This window comes from Choloepus didactylus, chromosome 3 (assembly GCF_015220235.1).
Source record: "Choloepus didactylus isolate mChoDid1 chromosome 3, mChoDid1.pri, whole genome shotgun sequence".
NCBI classification, from domain to species: Eukaryota; Metazoa; Chordata; class Mammalia; order Pilosa; family Megalonychidae; genus Choloepus; species Choloepus didactylus.
Window position 1 is genome coordinate 119,705,731 of NC_051309.1, and position 20,674 is coordinate 119,726,404.

Consider the following 20,674-nt stretch of genomic DNA (forward strand, 5'->3'; position numbering starts at 1 on the left):
TTCCTTTGAGGTGCAGAAACTTCTAAGCTTGAGGAGTTCCCATTTATCTATTTTCTCTTTTGTTGCTTGTGCTTTGGGTTTAAAGTCTAGGAAGTGGCCGCCTAATACAAGGTCTTGAAGATGTTTTCCTACATTATCTTCTAGGAGTTTTATGGTACTTTCTTTTATATTGAGATCTTTGGTCCATTTTGAGTTAATTTTTGTGTAGGGTGTGAGGTAGGGGTCCTCTTTCATTCTTTTGGATATGGATATCCAACTCTCCCAGCCCCATTTGTTGAAAAGACCATTATGACTCAGTTCAGTGACTTAGGGGGCCTTATCAAAGATCAGTCGGCCATAGATCTGAGGGTCTATCTCTGAATTCTCAATTCGATTCCATTGATCTATATGTCTATCTTTGTGCCAGTACCATGCTGTTTTGGCAACTGTGGCTTTATAATAAGCTTCAAAGTCAGGGAGTGTAAGTCCCCCCACTTCGTTTTTCTTTTTTAGAGTGTCTTTAGCAATTCGAGGCATCTTCCCTTTCCAAATAAATTTGATAACTAGCTTTTCCAAGTCTGCAAAGTAGGTTGTTGGAATTTTGATTGGGATTGCATTGAATCTGTAGATGAGTTTGGGTAGAATTGACATCTTAATGACATTTAGTCTTCCTATCCATGAACATGAAATATTTTTCCATCTTTTAAGGTCCCCTTCTATTTCTTTTAGTAGAGTTATGTAGTTTTCTTTGTATAGGTCTTTTACATCTTTGGTTAAGTTTATTCCTAGGTACTTGATTTTTTTAGTTGCTATTGAAAATGGTATCTTTTTCTTGAGTGTCTCTTCAGTTTGTTCATTTCTAGCATATAGAAACATTACTGACTTATGTGCATTAACCTTGTATCCCGCTACTTTGCTAAATTTGTTTATTAGCTCTAGTAGCTGTATCGTCGATTTCTCAGGGTTTTCTAGATATAAGATCATATCATCTGCAAACAATGACAGTTTTACTTCTTCTTTTCCAATTTGGATGCCTTTTATTTCTTTGTCTTGCCGGATTGCCCTGGCTAGCACTTCCAGCACAATGTTGAATAACAGTGGTGATAGTGGGCATCCTTGTCTTGTTCCTGATCTTAGAGGGAAGGCTTTCAGTCTCTCACCATTGAGTACTATGCTGGCTGTGGGTTTTTCATATATGCTCTTTATCATGTTGAGGAAGTTTCCTTCAATTCCTACCTTTTGAAGTGTTTTTATCAAAAACGGATGTTGGATTTTGTCAAATGCTTTTTCAGCATCTATTGAGATGATCAATTGATTTTTCCCTTTTTACTTGTTAATGTGTTGTAATACATTGATTTTCTTATGTTGAACCATCCTTGCATGCCTGGAATGAACCCCACTTGGTCATGGTGTATGATTTTTTTAATGTGTCTTTGGATTCGATTTGCAAGTATTTTGTTGAGGATTTTTGCATCTATATTCATTAGGGAGATTGGCCGGTAGTTTTCCTTTTTTGTAGCATCTTTGCCTGGTTTTGGTATTAGATTGATGTTAGCTTCATAAAATGAGTTAGGTAGTGTTCCATTTTCTTCAAAGTTTTGAAAGAGTTTGAGTAAGATTGGTGTCATTTCTTTCTGGAAAGTTTGGTAGAATTCCCCTGTGAAGCCATCTGGCCCTGGGCATTTATTTGTGGGAAGATTTTTGATGACTGATTGGATCTCTTTGCTTGTGATGGGTTGGTTGAGGTCTTCTGTTTCTTCTCTGGTCAGTCTAGGTTGTTCATATGTTTCCAGGAAATTGTCCATTTCCTCTACATTATCCAGTTTGTTGCCATACAGTTGTTCATAATATCCTCTTATAATTTTTTTAATTTCTTCAGGATCTGCAGTTATGTCACCTTTTTCATTCATTATTTTGTTTATATGGGTCTTCTCTCTTTTTGATTTTGTCAGTCTAGCTAGGGGCTTCTCAATCTTGTTGATCTTCTCAAAGAACCAACTTTTGGTGATATTTATCCTCTCTATTGTTTTTTTGTTCTCTATGTCATTTATTTCTGCTTTAATCCTTGTTATTTCTTTTCTTCTACTTGGTTTAGGATTGGTTTGCTGTTCATTTTCTAGCTTCTTCAGTTGATCCATTAGTTCTTTGATTTGGGCTCTTTCTTCCTTTTTAATATATGCGTTTAGTGCTATAAATTTCCCCCTTAGCACTGCTTTTGCTGCATCCCATAGATTTTGGTATGTTGTGTTCTCATTTTCATTCATCTCTATATATTTAGCGATTTCTCTTGCTATTTCTTCTTTAACCCACTGATTGTTTAGGAGTGTGTTGTTTAACCTCCAGGTATTTGTGGATTTTCTAAGTCTCTGATGGTTATTGACTTCTAATTGTATTCCATTGTGGTCAGAGAATGTGCTTTGAATAATTTCAATCTTTTTAAATTTATTGAGGCTTGTTTTATGTCCCAGCATATGATCTATTCTGGAGAAAGTTCCATGAGCACTAGAAAAGTATGTGTATCCTGGTGATTTGGGATGTAATGTCCTGTATATGTCTGTTAAATCTAATTCATTTATCAGATTGTTTAGGTTTTCAATTTCCTTATTGGTCTTCTGTCTGGTTGATCTATCTATAGGAGAGAGTGATGTGTTGAAGTCTCCCACAATTATTGTGGAAACATCAATTGCTTCCTTTAGTTTTGCCAGTGTTTCTCTCATGTATTTTGTGGCACCTTGATTGGGTGCATAGACATTTACGATTGTTATTTCTTCTTGTTGACTTGCCCCTTTTATTAGTACGTAGTAGCCTTCTTTGTCTCTCAAAACAACCCTGCATTTGAAGTCTATTTTATCTGAGATTAATATTGCTACACCTGCTTTCTTTTGGCTGTAGCTTGCATGAAATATTTTTTTCCATCCTTTCACTTTCAGTTTCTTTGTGTCCCTGTGTCTAAGATGAGTCTCTTGTATGCAACATATTGATGGTTCATTTTTTTTGATCCATTCTGCAAATCTATATCTTTTAATTGGGGAGTTTAATCCATTTACATTCAACGTTATAACCGTGAAGGCATTTCTTGAATCAGCCATCTTATCCTTTGGTTTATGTTTGTCATATTTTTCCCCTCTGTCTATTAATATCCTTTATTGTACCCATACCGAATCTCTTTAGTACTGAACCTTTCTCCAAGTCTCTCTGTCCTTTCTTTGTTTCTCTGTCTGTAGGGCTCCCTTTCGTATCTCCAGTAGGGCAGGTCTCTTGTTAGCAAATTCTCTCAGCATTTGTTTGTCTGTGAAAAATTTAAGCTCTCCCTCAAATTTGAAGGAGAGCTTTGCTGGATAAAGTATTCTTGGCTGGAAATTTTTCTCACTCAGAATTTTAAATATATCGTGCCACTGCCTTCTCGCCTCCATGGTGGCTGCTGAGTAGTCACTACTTAGTCTTATGCTGTTTCCTTTGCATGTGGTGAATTGCTTTTCTCTTGCTGCTTTCAGAACTTGCTCCTTCTCTTCTGTGTTTGACAGTGTGATCAGTATATGTCTCGGAGTGGGTTTATTTGGATTTATTCTATTTGGGGTTCGCTGAGCATTTATGATTTGTGTATTTATGTTGTTTAGAAGATTTGGGAAGTTTTCCCCAACAATTTCTTTGAATACTCTTCCTAGTCCTTTACCCTTTTCTTCCCCTTCTGGGACACCAATGAGTCTTATATTTGGACGTTTCATATCATCTATCATATCCCTGAGGTCCATTTCGATTTTTTCAATTTTTTTCCCCATTCTTTCTTTTATGCTTTCATTTTCCATTCTGTCATCTTCGAGGTCACTGATTCGTTGTTCAACTTCCTCTAGTCTTGTACTATGAGTGTCCAGAATCTTTTTAATTTGGTCAACAGTTTCTTTAATTTCCATAAGATCATCCATTTTTTTATTTAGTCTTGCAATGTCTTCTTTATGCTCTTCTAGGGTCTTCTTGATTTCCTTTGTCTCCCGTACTATGGTCTCATTGTTCATCTTTAGTTCTTTGAGTAGCTGCTCTAGGTGCTGTGTCTCTTCTGGTCTTTTGATTTGGGTGCTTGGGCTTGGGTTATCCATATCGTCTGGTTTTTTCATATGCTTTATAATTTTCTGTTGTTTTTGGCCTCGTGGCATTTGCTGAACTTGATAGGGTTCTTTTAGGATTTGTAGACCAATTGAAGTCCTTATCTCTAATTTATCAGATCTACAGCTTCGTGGAGTACACTTTCTCTAACTAACCAGCGGGTGGCGTCCACGAGCCACCTGTTCTCCATAAGCCAGTTCTCCCCTGCTTAGGCTTTTTGGTGAGTCGGGGAGTGAGTCTTGTGGGGTCCAATTGGTGTACCAAGCTTGCGTGTGTAGTTGGTGTTGCCTGCCCTGTATATGGGGCGTGTTTCTGGGCAGTCAGGGAGGGGGGGGTGGCTCTAACAATCAAATATCCCTGGTGATCCTAGAGTTTTAAAGCTGCTGCAATAGTCTAATCCTTCAGTTCAGTCCTGCCACAATTTGTCTCTGCCACTGACCCACAAGTCCTTGGTATTGGCGTATGGCTCCTGAGACTTGCAAGTGGGCCCCTCTTCCAGGCCGTGCACCCCGGGTCCTCTGTTGAGGGATGACTGTGCTATGTCACAGGTGAGTGCCATCCCCCCAGGGCAGTTCTGGGCTGCTGGGCTGTGTAGGGAGGCTCCCAGTCTGCTGAAATGATGGCTGAATGGGGCTTTGTTAATTCACACTGCTCTACCTTCCCAACTCTGGGACAATCAGCTGAGGTTGCAGGGAATGCTAATGACCACGCTCAGTTTTGTGGTGTGTGCCTGTTATTTGAAGCACTTCCGTCACACTGGGTTGTCTGGGGGCAGTTCTGGGCTATGGGGCTGGCGATGGGCAGGAGTGTTTCCTGTCCACCAGGATGATGGCTGTGAGCGGACACCCCGCTTTTCTTGGGAAGTTGTGGTGTTTAGTGAATTTTCTCAGCCGCTGGATTATTGCGTTTTGTCTCAGAGCTCTCCTAGTTCTGCTCTTGACTTGACCTGCCCAAATTGCAAGTCTTTGAAGCTTTCTGTATTGGGCTTCTTAGAGTAATTGTTTTAGAAAAAGAAAAAGGGATTAAAAAAAAAAAAAAAAAAAAAGGGCCCTCCTCAGAGATCTAATGGGTTATGGAAATGCTAAGAGACAAAGCAACCAGGGCCATTAAGGAAAGGTCCACAGGGCAGAGAGATCAGCTTTTCTTCGGGATTTGCATATGCGCCTCAGGGCCCTTCCCCTTTCTATGTTCACCAGAACTCCAAAAATCCTCCGCTTGTATTTTGGAGTTTTTCGTGTTGTTTTTTTTTTTCTCTATGCCTGTCTCCTCTCTGCTGGGCTGGCTGCTCTCAGATTCTCTGGTGTCTGGTCTCAGCTGCTGTGCTTTCTTCAAAGTGTCCCTCTTGGCTGTAGCTCCTCTTCAAAATGTCACTGACAGCTGCACTGAGTTCCCTCTGCCTGTCAACTCATTTATATGGCTCCACTGATCAAGGCCCACCCTGAATGGGTGGGGCCATGCCTCCATAGAAGTATCTAATCAGAGTCATCACCCACAGCTGGTGGGGCACATCTCCAAAGAAACACTCAAAGAAATCTAATCAACACTGATAATGTCTGCCCACACAAGATTACATCACAGATAATGGCATTTGGGGGACATAATACATTCAAACTGGCACACTGGGAATGCCCTGTCTTAGGAACACAACAATGGCTGGTGCCTCTGCCCAAAACACTCTTTCTCAGACATCTGCATGCTAGATCCATTTTTTCCTTCAGATATTTACCTAAAAGTTACTTCAGTGAGGCCTTCCCTGGCCACCGTATCTAAAATTTCAGAACTAACCCCTTGACATTTTATATCCTCCTTCTCTGCTTTAGTTTTTCCCTTTAGCACTTATTCTTCTACTAGACAGTTTACTTATTTCTCTTGTTTGTTGTCTCTCTTCCCCCACTAGAATGTAAAACACTTGAAGGGACATGGATCTTTGAAAATGTTATTCACTAATGTAACCCCAGCTCCTAGAACAAGGCTCAGTGCACATAGTAGGCATTCAATAAATATTTGCGGAATAAATGAATGAAAAAATAATTCAGAGAGACTTTTCCTCTAGAAAGCATCAATGGGAGCAAAAAAAGAAAAAATCAGTGTAACACAGAGTAGGTGCCTAGTAAATATTTTTCACCATTGGAGGACCATTGGAGTTGCCGAGGACACCAACTCATTGCTTTGAAGCTCAGTAAATGAAGGCAAAGAATTAAGCATTATTTTGCCTTTCTACTTTGAATGGCATTTCATGGTAACCAAATAGTTGATAAGGGAAAGTTCTGCTGTATGAAATTCCAGTTAATAAACACAGAAGGCATATCAGAATTAGAAAACACTATTTTGCAACCTCTATTGACAAAATAGATCTAGGAAACAATCCTCAAAGTCTTCTAAAACTGTTTAATAAAAGATTGTGGGAGAACTTTTTAATGGCAAGATCAAACTGATCCAGTGATCAATCTTAGCATAACTAGTGGGGCAATTAGAGGACAGTATATAAAATAACAATATGTATAATAGAAAGTACATGGCAACAACCAAGAATTCTTGCCTAAAATATTGAACCTTGCATGTAATCAATCCTCTGAGATTCTAAGTCTCAAGAATCTAGAGATCTGTTTAAGAATTTATGGGAAATTCATGAGATAGTGAATTCGTGAGATAGTGAAGCACATCTACACCTCAAGGGAAGAATTAGTTATATCCAGAATGAGGGACACCCTATGGGCAAATGTCCCAGGTTCCCTCAAAAATCAATGGCAAGAAAAAAATTAGGGGTGGATGGGTGAGTGGGTGTGCCAGTTTGAAGGTATTATGTCCCAAATGCCAGAATCTTTGATTTAATCTTGTGAGGGCAGATGTATCAGTGTTGATTAGATTGTAATTCTTTGAGTGTTTCCATGGAGATGTGCCCCACCCAACTGTGAGTGATGACTCTGATTGGATAGTTTCTGTGGAGGTGTGGCCCTGCCCATTCAGCATGGGCCTTGATGAGTTTACTGGAGCACTATGCAAGCTCAGACAGAAGGAGCAAGCTTGCTACAGCCAAGAGGGACACTTTGAAGAACACACAGGAACTGAGAGAGGAGCTTCAGCTTACAGAGACATTTTGGAGATGGCCTTGGAAAGCAGACTTTTGCTCCGGAGAAGCTAAGAGAGGACAGACACCCCAAGAGCAACTAAGAGAGACATTTTTGAGGAAATGCAGCCTAGAGAGTAATGTCCTGGGAGAAAGCCATTTTGAAACCAGAACTCTGGAGCAGATGCCAGCCACCTGCCTTCCCAGCTAACAGAGGTTTTCCAGATACCTTTGCCCATCCTCCAGTGAAGGTACCCAGTTATTGATGACTTACCCTGGACATTTTATGGCCTTAAGACTGTAACTGTGTAACCAAATAAACCCCCTTTTCTAAGCCAATCCATTTCTGGTGTTTTGCATTCCAGCAGCATTAGCAAACTAGAACAATGGGTAACACTCAAAGAATAAAAGAGACTTAAAAAACTTAACAACCAAACACAATGTGTACACTTTTTTGGGGTATGCTGGTTCAAACACATTAACTCTAAGAAGGCATTTTTGAGAAAGTTGGGAAAATCTGAACATGGTCTGTTATTAAATGATGTTAAGGAGTTATTATTTTTAGGTATGTTAGTGGTAGAAGGGTTATATATATATATATATAAAATGTTTTTATCATTAGAAATGAAAACAGGTGAAGTGACGTGATATATGAAATTTGCTTTAAAATATTCCAACAAACACACTGGAGCAGAGGTAAGCAAGACTGGTAAAACAGTGATAATTGTTGAAACTAGGAGATGGGTACATGGATTCATTCTACTACTCGATTTTTGTGTATGTGGGAACATTTTTCTAATATAAACACCTAAAATAACAAATAAATATTTACTAAATGGAAATATGAGGAGGTGATCATTCCACAGTTCTTCAAATATCCATTGATAGGACTCTTACTGCTACACCCCACTATGTTCACTTATGATTACAATTTATCTAAGGAAGAGGTGCAGAATTCCTGGATCGAATAAGGAAGAAAAGTAACCACAAAACTTTAAATTACCTTCACAACCAATTTCATCTTCTCCTGTGATGCAGTCCACCTCACCATTGCATTTATACTGCCGTGGAATACAAACCCCTGATTTACAAAGGAAACTTTCACCTTGGCACCCTGTGAAAACATATATAGGAAAGACTGCTTCATTTCCTAAAATTGAATGAGATGACATCTGAAAATACAACAGTAGTGCTGTCTCCACATTTTTTAGTCATGTGAATGCATTTGGGGGATTTCAAAGCTAGATTTCTCTCTACCTTTACAACACAGCTCATCACTTTGGTCTCCACAATCATTGATTCCATTACAGGCCCTCTTTTGAGGAATGTATTTCCCATTCACGCACTGAAACAAGTCGTGTGTTGGATCTGTAAAACAAGGATTTTCTTTGTGAAATTTATTTACAGAGTTGTGACACAGTATCCTTATCACATTTTTGGAATAAAAGGGTCAGGAATCAGTGTCTCTTGCTGGACATTGGAAACATTTGTTGTCACCTATTCCTTATGTGCTACTACATTAATCCCCCCTCTCCCCTACTCCCAAGATATGCCTGGGCAGTGTCATTTACATTTTGATGGTACTTCTTTTTGGCATCAAAAAAAGGAGGACTTGACTTTGGCCTTTAGCTCTATATGGCTAAAATACTCCATTACCAGAATGGAGAAGCAAAGTGGCAATGACTTGCTAGAAACTGAGGCCCCAATATGGTCACGTAAACATTTTAAAGAAATGTACATAGGCTGGGCCTCTCAAAGGAGATGCTGAGGTTTCTTCTGACGCTTGATTGACTTGTGTTCGCTATGTTAACTTTAATCTGGATGTTCAAGAAAGTAAAGGGGAGTCAGGCAACTTCACTTCCTATACAGAGATCTGGATGGAAGTAATATTTCCATGGCAAAAAAGTACAATGAGGGAAAAGCACAAATTTAACATCTAAAACCCAAAACACAATAGAGGCCATATCATTGCCTCTCTGATTGGCAACTGGGTATCAGTAATTTGTTTGTTTATTATAGATTGGGTGTGAAATAAACGACCTTGAATGAAGGGAAAATATTAGGTAAATACTCCACCAACCTGCATTCTGTGTGTAACACACCACACTAGCTAATTTCTGGGATCTGTTAGTTCTTGTTTTAGTAAAAGTACATTCAGCCAAACTGGTCTCTAATCCTCGACAGTGCACATGCAGGCATTCAGTCTCATTTACAGAGGCATCTTCAGGCATAAGAAATCTTCCTTGAGTACGGAGAGCACCCCTGCAAATGGAATAAATGAACCATATGGGTAGAATAAGGAGTGCTTTGTGTTTATTACCTCTCTGTAGAAGGTAAGGGCCTATTGTTACTTTCTTCCACTTTCTATACATGAGTTACAGAATAGGCAAGATATTTAAATTCTCTGAACTTCAATATATTCCCCCATCAAAGAGAATATAACTGCCTGCCTGAGTTTTAGGAAGGTTAACTAAAACTATCAATTGAAACTGACTAGTCAGAGTTTGAAACACGGCAAGCACTCGGCAAATATTGGTTACCTTTCCCCTATTTCTTATTAAGGAGTGCCTCTTCCCAATCTCGATGTTTCCTCCCAACCCAAGTTGTGTTATCTCTGGCCTCTTTCCATCCCTTCAACTGCTCCTCTCTGGGAAAATCAGACATGCTCAGCTCAGCTCTTCTACTTTATCCTTTTGGAAAAAGGAGAAAAAATGCACACACACCCCCCCATGCTGTAAGACTTACCTGACTGGCCATATTGCCTAGGATCTGGGAAGTTAATTTGATTTAATTCTGGGCTCATTTTCTTTCACAGGAAGTGATATCCTCAATTCTGCCTTGGCAGAATAAAGGTGATAGTTTGGCATCTATATGCCATTGTGTGGTCTTCTCAATTTGTTCAAAATGTGGGTGGGAAGAGGAGTGCTATTTATTTGACCCCCTCAATGACCTAGTGCCACAAGGAAGATAAATTACAGTTCTTCCAAGGCATTCAATTGTCTCTTGTTTCTCTTTAGAAGTAAATGGGAAAATGGGTTGGAAAAAAGGTTGGGCAAGGTTACATTAGAAAAATGTAAATAAATATAAAGCAGTAGTAGCAAAATATATACTAGAGAAGTTCAAGTTAACTACAAAAAGACAACCACAAAAGAGAATAAGGAGGATTTTTAAAAGCACATAAGATCCATAATGAAGAATAGTAGTCATTAAACTTTATGTGCTAAATAGCATCAAAATAAGAGAACAAGTGAAAGTCTTTGGGATATTCTGACAAATAAATAATCTGAAAAACCTCTTACTCCCAAAATATCTAAAAATACTAGAAAATAAAAATCCTTGATCTCTCAAGAAAGGAAGGGAAATCTCCCTTGGCTAAAATCAGAGAAATAAGTCCATGAGTATATGTTAAATACAAGCAAATTACTGAGAGAGCAAAGACTGAGAAAGTTTACCATTAGATTGAACCACAGATCATGGGTCAAAAACTGTCAAATATCAGCTGTAGCCTATGGTTCAATCTAATAATAACAGACTCTTATTAACGACCTACTAGTAAAGGTAGTTTACATCTCACTAATATGAACTTAACTATAATGAGCAAACTCTGGGAGTTAAATTTGAGAGCATGGGTTATCAGGAGATAGAAAGGAGGTCGAGATTGGGCAATTGATGCTTAAAGAGTACAGAATTCTTAATAAGGTTGATTGTAAAGGTTCAGAAATGGACAGCACAATACTGTGTGATGGTAGCACAACACTATAAGTGCAATTAACAAAACTGAGTGTGAGTATGGTTGAAAGAGGAAGGCTAGGGTCGTGTATATCACCAGAAGGAAAGATAGAGGATAAAATCTGGGGACTGTATAACTTCATGAATCCTAGAGTGGACAATGATGGTGGCTAATTGTACAAATATAAGAAAGTTCTTACATGAACTAGAACAACCTTATGTTGCTATTACAAGGTGTTAATAATAGGGTGGTACATGGGAAAAAATGCAATTATTGTAAACTAACTAAGGTCTATAGTTAACAGTAAGATTGCACTATTCTTTCATTAATTGTAACAAAGGCACTATACCAAAGCTAAATATCAGTAATAGGGGGATATAAAGGGTATGGGAACTTTTTTCTTCTTTCAGAAGAAATGAGAATGCTCTCATATTGATTGTGGTGGTGAATGTGTACCCATGTGATTGTACCAAGAGCCACTGATTGTACACTTAGGATGGATTGTATGGTGTGTGAATAAAACGATTAGAAAACAAATGAACAAACAAACAAAAACAACCAGAAAAAGTAGGAATGAAGTGTTGAAGCATGTGATGACATGAAGGAACCTTGAGGACATTATGTTGAGAGAAATAAGTCAGGTTCAAAAGGACAAATATTGTATGATATCACTAACATCAGCTAATTCTAGTAAATAAACTCATAGAGTTAAAATCTAAAATAAAGGTTACCAGGAAATAGAATGAGGGTAGAGAACGGGGAACGGATGCTTAATGTGTGCAGAATCTTTAACTAGGTTGAATTTAAATGTCTGGAAATGGATAGGGTGATGTTAGCACAATATGGTAAGTATAATCAACAGTATGGAATTATGTGTGTGGTTGAAAGGGGAGGTTTAGAGTCGAGTATGTCACTAGAAGGAATGCTAGAGGATGAAAGATAGGGCTGCATAGCACAGTGAACCCTGTGGTGGACAATGATGCTGATTAATAATACAAATATAAAAATGATCTTTTCTGAACTAAAGAACAAATGTACCTCACTACTACAAGGAGTTAGTAATAGAGTGGTATATGGGGAAAAATGCACCTATTCCAAACCATGGACTATAGTTAACAGTAATATTCTAATATTCTTTCAGCAACAGCAACAAATGTATCACATCAATGCTAAGGGTCAATAATAGTGGGAGATAAGAGGTATGGGATTTTTTTTTTTTTTTTGAGTAATGAAGATATTCTAAAATTGATTGTGGTGATGAATGCACAACCCTGTGATGATACTTTGAACCACTGATTGTACACTTTGGATGGACTGTATGAGGTGTGACTGTATCTCATAAAATTGCTTTTAAAATAAGGTAGCTTAGGAAGATGTAAACTGAATTCAGGATGAAGGAGTGAGAAGCAAGAAGGAAGGGAACCCCAAGAAGTTGGTAAGCATGAGGTTAATCTGAACAACAGCAACAATACTTGTTATATAATAATAGTGATTAACTTTGGCAGTATATTAAAAAAAGGTGAAATTAAATACTGGAAACATGAAGAGAAGAGACGGGATAAAGACTTTCTTCATATTATTCCTGAGGAGGGTGAGGACTTCCTAGTCAAGTATTCATGACATAAAAGTAAAGGATAATCACTAAGGAACAGAGCTAAAATGTACAATTTCCAAACCGAGTTGAAGAGGAAAAGGGGGAGGATTAAAAAAACAAACAAACAAAAAAACACACACACACCAAAAACTTGATCTAATCAAGTTAGAAAAAGCAAAGTAAATAATAAGCCCAAAATAAGATAGGAAAAAATAAATTCAACAATGTAAGTAATCACAATAATGTAAATGGGCTAAACTCTTCAGTTAACAATGATTGTCATATTGGATTATTTTTTAAAAACCCAGCTGTATACTATTTATAAGAGACACTCCTAAAATACAAAGACATTAATATTGAAAGGAAAGAAATAGAAATGGATTTTAACAAAGCAGTTAATAAGCTTGCCTATTCTAATAGATAACATAAATATTATATAGAACCCTGCACTATGTAATTGAATATATATGTCATATCAAGCACATCTGAAGCATTTAAAACATACTCAGCCACAAAGCAATCTCAACAAACATTTAAAAAAAACTTGCTATCCTACAGATACATTCTCTGATAACAAGGCAATTAATTAGAAAGTCAATAATAAAAAGATCACGTTATGCATATAAATGCAAATATTCTTTAAAAATACTGAAATGCTAGTAAACCAAATCCAATGGCACATTAAAAGAATTATACACATGATCAAGTGGGATTTATCCCAGGTATGCAAGGGTGATTCAACATAAGAAAATCAATTAACATGACATACCACATTAATGGAAGGAAGGAAAAAACCCACATGATCATCTCAATCATAGATAAGAAGAGACAGTAAAGAATGTTATTTGCAACCCTCTGAATCAGCAAAGGGTTTGTGTCTTGAATAATTATTTAACACACTTACAGGTGCTCTGTGCTCGATGTTCTACGTGCAAGGTAAACATGAACACATTTAATCCTCCTAACGATACTGTGAGGTGGGTAATTAATGTTTTCAGTTTACATATGAGGAAACCAAGTGCACACAGATTAGATGAAAAAAATCATGGGAACAATAAAATAAAATCATGGGAAAATAAAAAAGCCCACTGATACAGGCACTCACTGTGGAAAGCCAAGGTCCAGGCAGGCCACGTTGGCCTGGGTCATGCTCCAGCTGCTTTTACATATGAACGCTTTCTCATCTTGGCCCACAAGTTGGACTTCAACAATTCCCTCTAACTCTGTTTGTCCATACTTCAAGGAAACACTAAATTGTCCTAAAATAAAATCCAAAAGAATAAGCAATATTGTGATATTCACTTTTCCCCTTCTTTATTAAAGGCCTTAAAAATAATAAAATATACAACTTCAAACTAACTTCTAACTCCCTGATGATTTTAATGAATAATAACATGCACTAGTGTATGAAGTGTTTACTATGTGTTAGTGGCTGTGCTACTGGTTATATAGAACACTATAAAATTCTCAGGTCACCCCAGTGGAATTTAAGCCTATATGTATCTCCATTTTTACTCATGAGGAAACTAAGGCTAGGAGAGGTTTAAGTTACTGGCTCAAGTGGTGAAGCCAGGAATACGAGCCTGCTATATTGATCTTACTCCAAAGTCTATGTTTGTAAGACAAACAGATAAGGAAAGTGTAAGAGGGGTGAGGGTCTGTGGATGCTCCTGAATTTAAGGTAGTTAACTCACGAGAAGAAAAGCCTGATACGGAATAGTCTCCCCTGCTATCTTCCTGGTCTCCAACAGGTAACAGACACGGGCTCACACAGGGCACTTTCTCCCTCCTTTTCCTCAGTACCTGAACATCTTAACTCAGCATCCCCCAAAATAGACGTTACTACGAGCTGGCGTATATCATGGTGTCTTTAAAAAAGAACATTTTGAGCATTAACCTGTAAATTCACTGTGTCTATGATAACTTAAAACCAAGAAGGCTGACTTTTGCTGTCATAGCTAAAATTTAATGAGCACTTTTTGCATTCCAAGCACTGTGTAAATAGTTTACCTACACCATTTTATTTCATGTTCACAAGGGTGTTCTGAGTTAGGTACTACTATTAGTCACACTTACAGATGAGAAAAGCAGGAGAGGCCACAAGCTTGTCAAGGGGGCTGGAAACTAAATCTGATTGATAGACCCCTAATCTGAACCACCCCCACTAATCTGCATATTAGGGTTGGAGGCCCCTCACTAACTGAGGCACATAGACGGAGTATAGATCAGCTTTCTGGTCTGTTGTGCCAGGTTTGCTAGTTAAGATTATGCTCTGGGTCAGCAATGGCCTGAATTCCATGTAGATAATCAGAACCAATGGGGTAGAGGGTGAGGAAGTGTGATGGGGTTGGGGGATTGAATGCTAGAAGAAATTACGAGGGTCAGAGGTTCAGAAGGGGCCTGAAGCTGGATATGCTGCATATCAGTACCAATCTCATATGAAGACTTTTTCACTGGTTCCTGGACTGACTCTCAATGACCTGGGGATAATCTCTTTAACCAAGCAGGAAGGAGCCAATTCTGAAGGGCTGGACAGCAGAGCGAGGCATGGACACTAAGGGGGAGGCCTGGTGACCCCTGATTTCTTTAGTTATCCCATAAATAACTAAGGAGGGTATAAAGAAGAACTTTGAATTGTCTTCATAGCATTTCACAGTAATTGTATTTTCTGATAGAAAGTATGGCAAATTGTCCTCATATCATTGAATAGCTTGTTCTTGAAAACTTGACTTTTCCTACCTTCAGCTGTACATGTTCCATTATTTAAAAACTTTGCCTGTGGACGAAGACATTCAAAACTCTTTTGCTGACAGTAAGTTGGGTAACTTTTTCCATTAGTTGAGCACACCGTGGTACCATTCTTTGGGCACTGATAAGGAAGCTTGCAGGTACAGGTCCTGTCAATGCATTTCTGCCATGGTTGGCAGAAGACTTTATTACAGGAGAGATGTGTGTATTTTTTTGTTAAGCAATTTCTATCCAATAGATCCTCTTGAAATGTGTGTGATGTTGAAGTGAGCTGTAAGACACAAAATAAACATTAGCTTTGAAACAAACTGAAGTCTTCTCTTTGAAGATGAATAAGTGAGTAACGCGAACAAAGCAATCCACCCCATGGAACAGATGAGGGGTGGCATGGCATGGTATGGTGGTTTATAGAATTAGATAAATCTGGCTTCTAGGCCCAGCATAGGCACTTAACAGCAGTAAGGCCTTGGGCAAACAACTTACTCTCATGAAATGCTAGTTCCCTCAACTGTAAAATGAAGATAATATCAACTCTTTTGCAAGGTTATTGTAAAGATTAGAAATAATGCATGCATAATGGTTGGCAAGTACCAGGCATGAAATCAATGGGACCTATTATTATGCTAAGGCTAACATAAAATCCTGCCTATGAGAGACCCAAAGTGGAACACAGGTGGCTGACAAGTGTCACATACAAAAGTATCCCCAGGGGATCAAAAAGAGGTACTGCAACAGGACTATTGACAAGGCGTGTGCACATTCAATCCCGTCTGTGTTTGCTGGAATACCTAATGCAAACAGACCTTTCCAGATTGACATACTTTTCTGGATTGACCTCATCTGGGTCCCCAAGGTGGGATATGCTAACAGGGAAGAAACCAGAGGCAGAAAAAAAAGGGGGTGGTGGTGGACTGAACTGCTATATAAGACAGGATGGGTTCCAGAACTGAAAAGTATAAGGAAAAGAGGGAGATAACTTAAACCACAGGAGGCAGGGAGAAAATTCTGCACAAAAACAAAGAAAACAGATCAGTGTTCCAGAGAAGGAACAGAGGAAAGGAAGCTTTCTCCTGGAAGGGAAACAACTGTACAAAAAGTACAATATTAAAAATTGTACTACATATTGAGGGCAAGAATCAGATGAAGAAGAGCTGAGAAAATCTGAACAGCTAAATGCAGGCTACTCTAAAGGTCCAAATAAGTTGGACCAAGCATAAAAGAACAACATTACTACAAAGCCAATCAACAATAAACCATAGGCAAGAGGGAGAAACTGACCTTCAGAGTTAACACATCAAAATAATCACATGCCCAGACATCAGCAAACAAACTGCAAGCCATACTAAGAAACAGGAAGATATGGCTCAGTCAAGTGAACAAATGAAAACTTCAGGGGAGACACAGAATTTGGAACAAATAATCAAAGAAATTCAATGAGATCTTCTAAATCAATTCAAGGAGATGAAGGAAAATATGGATATAGAGATAAGGGATACTAAGAAGGCAATGTGTAAGCATAGAGAAGAATTTGAAAGTTTAAAAAGGAACATAACAGAGAGATCCAAGATGGCAGCATAAGGAGTTCTAGGATTCAGTCTGTCCTCCAGGGCAGTTAGTAAATAGCCAAGAACTGTCTGAAACAACTATTTTGGAGGCTCCAGATGCCGGAAGAACACCAGCCAGGAATGAGACTGATAAATTGCTGTGAGTAGATCTTTTCGTGCTGTGGAGTCTAGTGCCCATCCCTCCCCAGCACAGCAGAGTGACATGGAGATACTGCCTGGCTAGAAATAGAAGCCATCTCTCCTAGGATCAGGCAGGGGGGATTTGGCAAGGCACCAATTATGGCCTTTGAATAGTGAACTCGGACTGATGGATACCAGCTCCAAGCACAGATAAGTTTACAACCCACCCAAGAAAGAAAGGACCCATCAGGTTCTGTTTCAACCCCATCCCAGCAGGGGAGGAAGCAGGGAGGACAGAGAGACACAGAGGCTTCTTGAGGTGGCAGAGCTCAGTTTGCTGAAGGATAGCTCCTACCGAAGGAAAGGGAGAGACAGAGCCAGGCACCGACTCTGGCTCTTGATTTGGGAACTTGGGGTGCTGGACTCCAGCTCTGAGAACAGCTACATTTTTAAGCTGCCCATTAAAAAAAGTATCTGGTAGTCACTGTTTCAGTCCTTCCCAGGCAGGAGCAGAAGCAGTATTGATTGAGAGGCACAGTAACCTCTCAGGTGGTAGAGGCAGGTCACTGAAGGGCAGCTCTTCCTCAGGAAAAAGGATGAAGGGCAGGCCTAGCACAGGTGGTGGCTGTCATTTAGAAAATTTAGATCCCAGTGGTTGGGATACCAGCAATAGTTTCAACCTGCAAAAAGCTGCTGGCAGCCTTTGTCTCAATTACTCATGTACTGGCAGGGATGGAAGTGGGGCTGCTTAAGAGAAACTGTAAATTTTTGGGTTTTGTAGGGAACAAGGAGCTGAAGCACAGCTCTTCTGTAAGAAAAGGGGGTGGGGTGGGGCATGGACTGGCAAAGCCAAGCACAGGTGGTGGCTGTTACTTAGAGAATTCAGATCCTAGGGATTGGGATACCAGCAACAGTTTCAATCCACAAAAAGAAGGGGGCAGCCTCTGTCTCCACCAAGCCCTTGCAGGGGCAGAGTTGACTGAGAATTAAAGGCACAGTACTACCTTAGGACTTGGGGAGCAGTGGGATAAAAAGCACCATCTCCTGGGCAGGACAGGAAAAGCATAGAATCAGGAGATTTCATAGAAAAGATTGACATCCTGCTGGGTCACCTCCCAGGGAAACTTGGTACTGATCCACACCTCATTCATGAGTTCTGAACCTGTCTTGTCTGGGAAAAACTGAGGTCCTCTCCAAGGGGACCCAACTCCCAGAATCAGTCCTTTAGGTAAAAGTAGCTAAAGATAATGAAAGGAGTGTTAAAATCATACGGAGGCAAATAAAAACAAACAAAACAGATAAACATTCTGAAGGAGGAAAAGGGAGGAGAAAACTTTTTCCTGGGGCTGAAACAATTGCACAAATAGGGCAATCTCAAAAATTATACCATATATGCAGGGCAAAAGTCAGATAAATAAGAGCTGAAAAATTCTAATCAGTTAAACACGAGCTTCTTTAGAGGTCTATAATAAGTTAAAACAAGTGTCAAAAAAGAATCATAGCACAAAGCAACCAACAAGAAAACCCTAGGCAAGAGAGAAAAAATAACCTCCAGAATAAACTAATCAAGAAAAACCAGCAAAAACTCATATCACACTAAGAAACACAAAGATATGGACTAGTCAAAGGAACAAACTAATACTTTGGATGAGATATGGGAGTTGAAACAACTAATAAGGATGTTCAAATGAATCTCATAAATTAATTCAAAGAAATGAAGGAAAATGTGGCAAAAGAGATAATGTATATAAAGAAGACACTGGATGAGCATAAAGAAGAACTCAGAAGCATGCAAACAAATAACAGAACTTATGGGAATGAAAGGCACAATAGAAGAGATGAAAAACACAATGGAGACTTACAACAGCAGATTTGAAGAGGCAGAAGAAAAGATCATCTAACTAGAGGATAAGACATCTGAAATCTTACACACAAAAGATAAATAGGGAGAAGAATGGAAAAATTTGAGCAGGGTTTCAGGGAATTGAATGATAGCACAATGTACATGAATATACATGTGTGCTGGTTTGAATGTATTATGTCCTCCAAAATGACATTGTCTTTGATGTAATCTTGTGTGGGTAGATGTAACAGTGTTGATTAGATTGTAATTCTTTGAGTGTTTCCATGGAGATGTGCCCCACCCAACTGTGGATGATGACTCTGATTGGATAGTTTCCATGGAGCCGTGGCCCCACCCATTCAGCATGGGCCTTGATTACTTTACTAGAGCACTATAAAAGCTCAGACAGAAGGAGCGAGCTTGCTACAGCCAAGAGGGACTCTTGCTCTGGAGAAGCTAAGAGAGGACAAACGCCTCAAGAGCAACTGAGAGTGACATTTTGAAGAGGAGCTGCAGCCTAGAGAAGAACATCCAGGGAGAAAGCCATTTTGAAACCAGAATCTGGAGCAGACACCAGCCACATGCCTTCCCAGCTAACAGAGATTTTCCGGACACCATTGGCCATCCTCCAGTGAAGGTACCTGATTGCTGATATGTTACCTTGGACACTTTATGGCCTTAAGATTGTAACTGTGTAACCAAATAAACCCCCTTTTACAAAGGCCAATACATCTCTGGTGTTTTGCATTCTGGCAGCATTAGCAAACTAGAACAACATGTCATGGGTTTCCCAGAGGGAGGAGAGGGGAAAGGGAGCAGAAAGAATATTTGAGGAAATAATGGTCAAAATTTCTGAACTCTAATGAAAGACATAAATATACAGGTCCAAGAAGTACAATGTACCCTAAACAGAATAAATCCAAATAGACCTACTCTAAGACACTTACTAATCAGACTGTCCAATGTCAAAGACAAAGAGAGAATTCTGAAAGCAGCAAGAGAAAAGCAATCCATCACATTCAAGGGAAGGTCAATAAGACTATGTACAGATTTCTCATCAAAAACCATGGAGGTCACAAAAAGAGAAATATTATATGCTACCACTAATGTGAACTTTGAAAAGTATAAAACAAATGGTTTATAATGTAGAATGTAGGGGAACTAGCAATAGAGAGCAATTAAGGAAGGGGGAACAATAATCCAAGAAGAACAGATAAGCTATTTAACGTTCTGGGGATGCCCAGGAATGACTATGGCCTGTTAATTTCTGATGGATATAGTAGGAACAAGTTCACAGAAATGTTGCTATATTAGGTAACTTTCTTGGGGTAAAGTAGGAACATGTTGGAAGTAAAGCAGTTATCTTAGGTTAGTTGTCTTTTTCTTACTCCCTTGTTATGGTCTCTTTGAAATGTTCTTTTCTTGTATGTTTTTTGTTTTTTAATTTTTTTTTTCATACAGTTGATTAAAAAAAAAGAAAAACAAGGAAAAAAAGATATAGTGCCCCCTTGAGGAGCCGGTGGAGATTGCAGGGGTATTGGCCTACCCCACCTCCATGGTTGCTAACATGACCACGGACATAGGGGACTGGTGGTTTGATGGGTTGAGCCCTCTACCATAGGTTTTACCCTTGGGAAGACGGTTGCTGCAAAGGAGAGGCTAGGCCTCCCTATGGTTGTGCCTAAGAGCCTCCTCCCAAATGCCTCTTTGTTGCTCAGATGTGGCCCTGTCTCTCTAGCTAAGCCAACTTGAAAGGTGAAATCACTGCCCTCCCCCCTACGTGGGATCAGACACCCAGGGGAGTGAATCTCCCTGGCAACGTGGAATATGACTCCCGGGGAGGAATATAGACCTGGCATCGTGGGACGGAGAACATCTTCTTGACCAAAAGGGTGATGTGAAAGGAAATGAAATAAGCTTCAGCGGC

General features: G+C 39.2%; 1 protein-coding gene and 1 long non-coding RNA gene across 6 annotated transcripts in view; one reads left to right on the top strand and one right to left on the bottom strand.

Moving 5' to 3' along the window:
• Positions 1 to 20,674, top strand: part of LOC119529764 — a 73,436-nt gene that overhangs the window by 45,400 nt on the left and 7,362 nt on the right. The window lies entirely within an intron of this gene.
• The window catches only part of CFI (complement factor I), a 48,815-nt gene that overhangs the window by 22,097 nt on the left and 6,044 nt on the right, over positions 1 to 20,674 (bottom strand). Inside the window, exons 2-6 of the mRNA XM_037830454.1 lie at positions 15,211 to 15,490; positions 13,577 to 13,730; positions 9,228 to 9,409; positions 8,405 to 8,515; positions 8,151 to 8,261 (exon numbers count right to left, since the gene is read on the bottom strand). Coding sequence (XP_037686382.1) covers positions 8,151 to 8,261; positions 8,405 to 8,515; positions 9,228 to 9,409; positions 13,577 to 13,730; positions 15,211 to 15,490 — 838 coding nt within the window. The remainder of the gene's footprint in view (positions 1 to 8,150; positions 8,262 to 8,404; positions 8,516 to 9,227; positions 9,410 to 13,576; positions 13,731 to 15,210; positions 15,491 to 20,674) is intronic.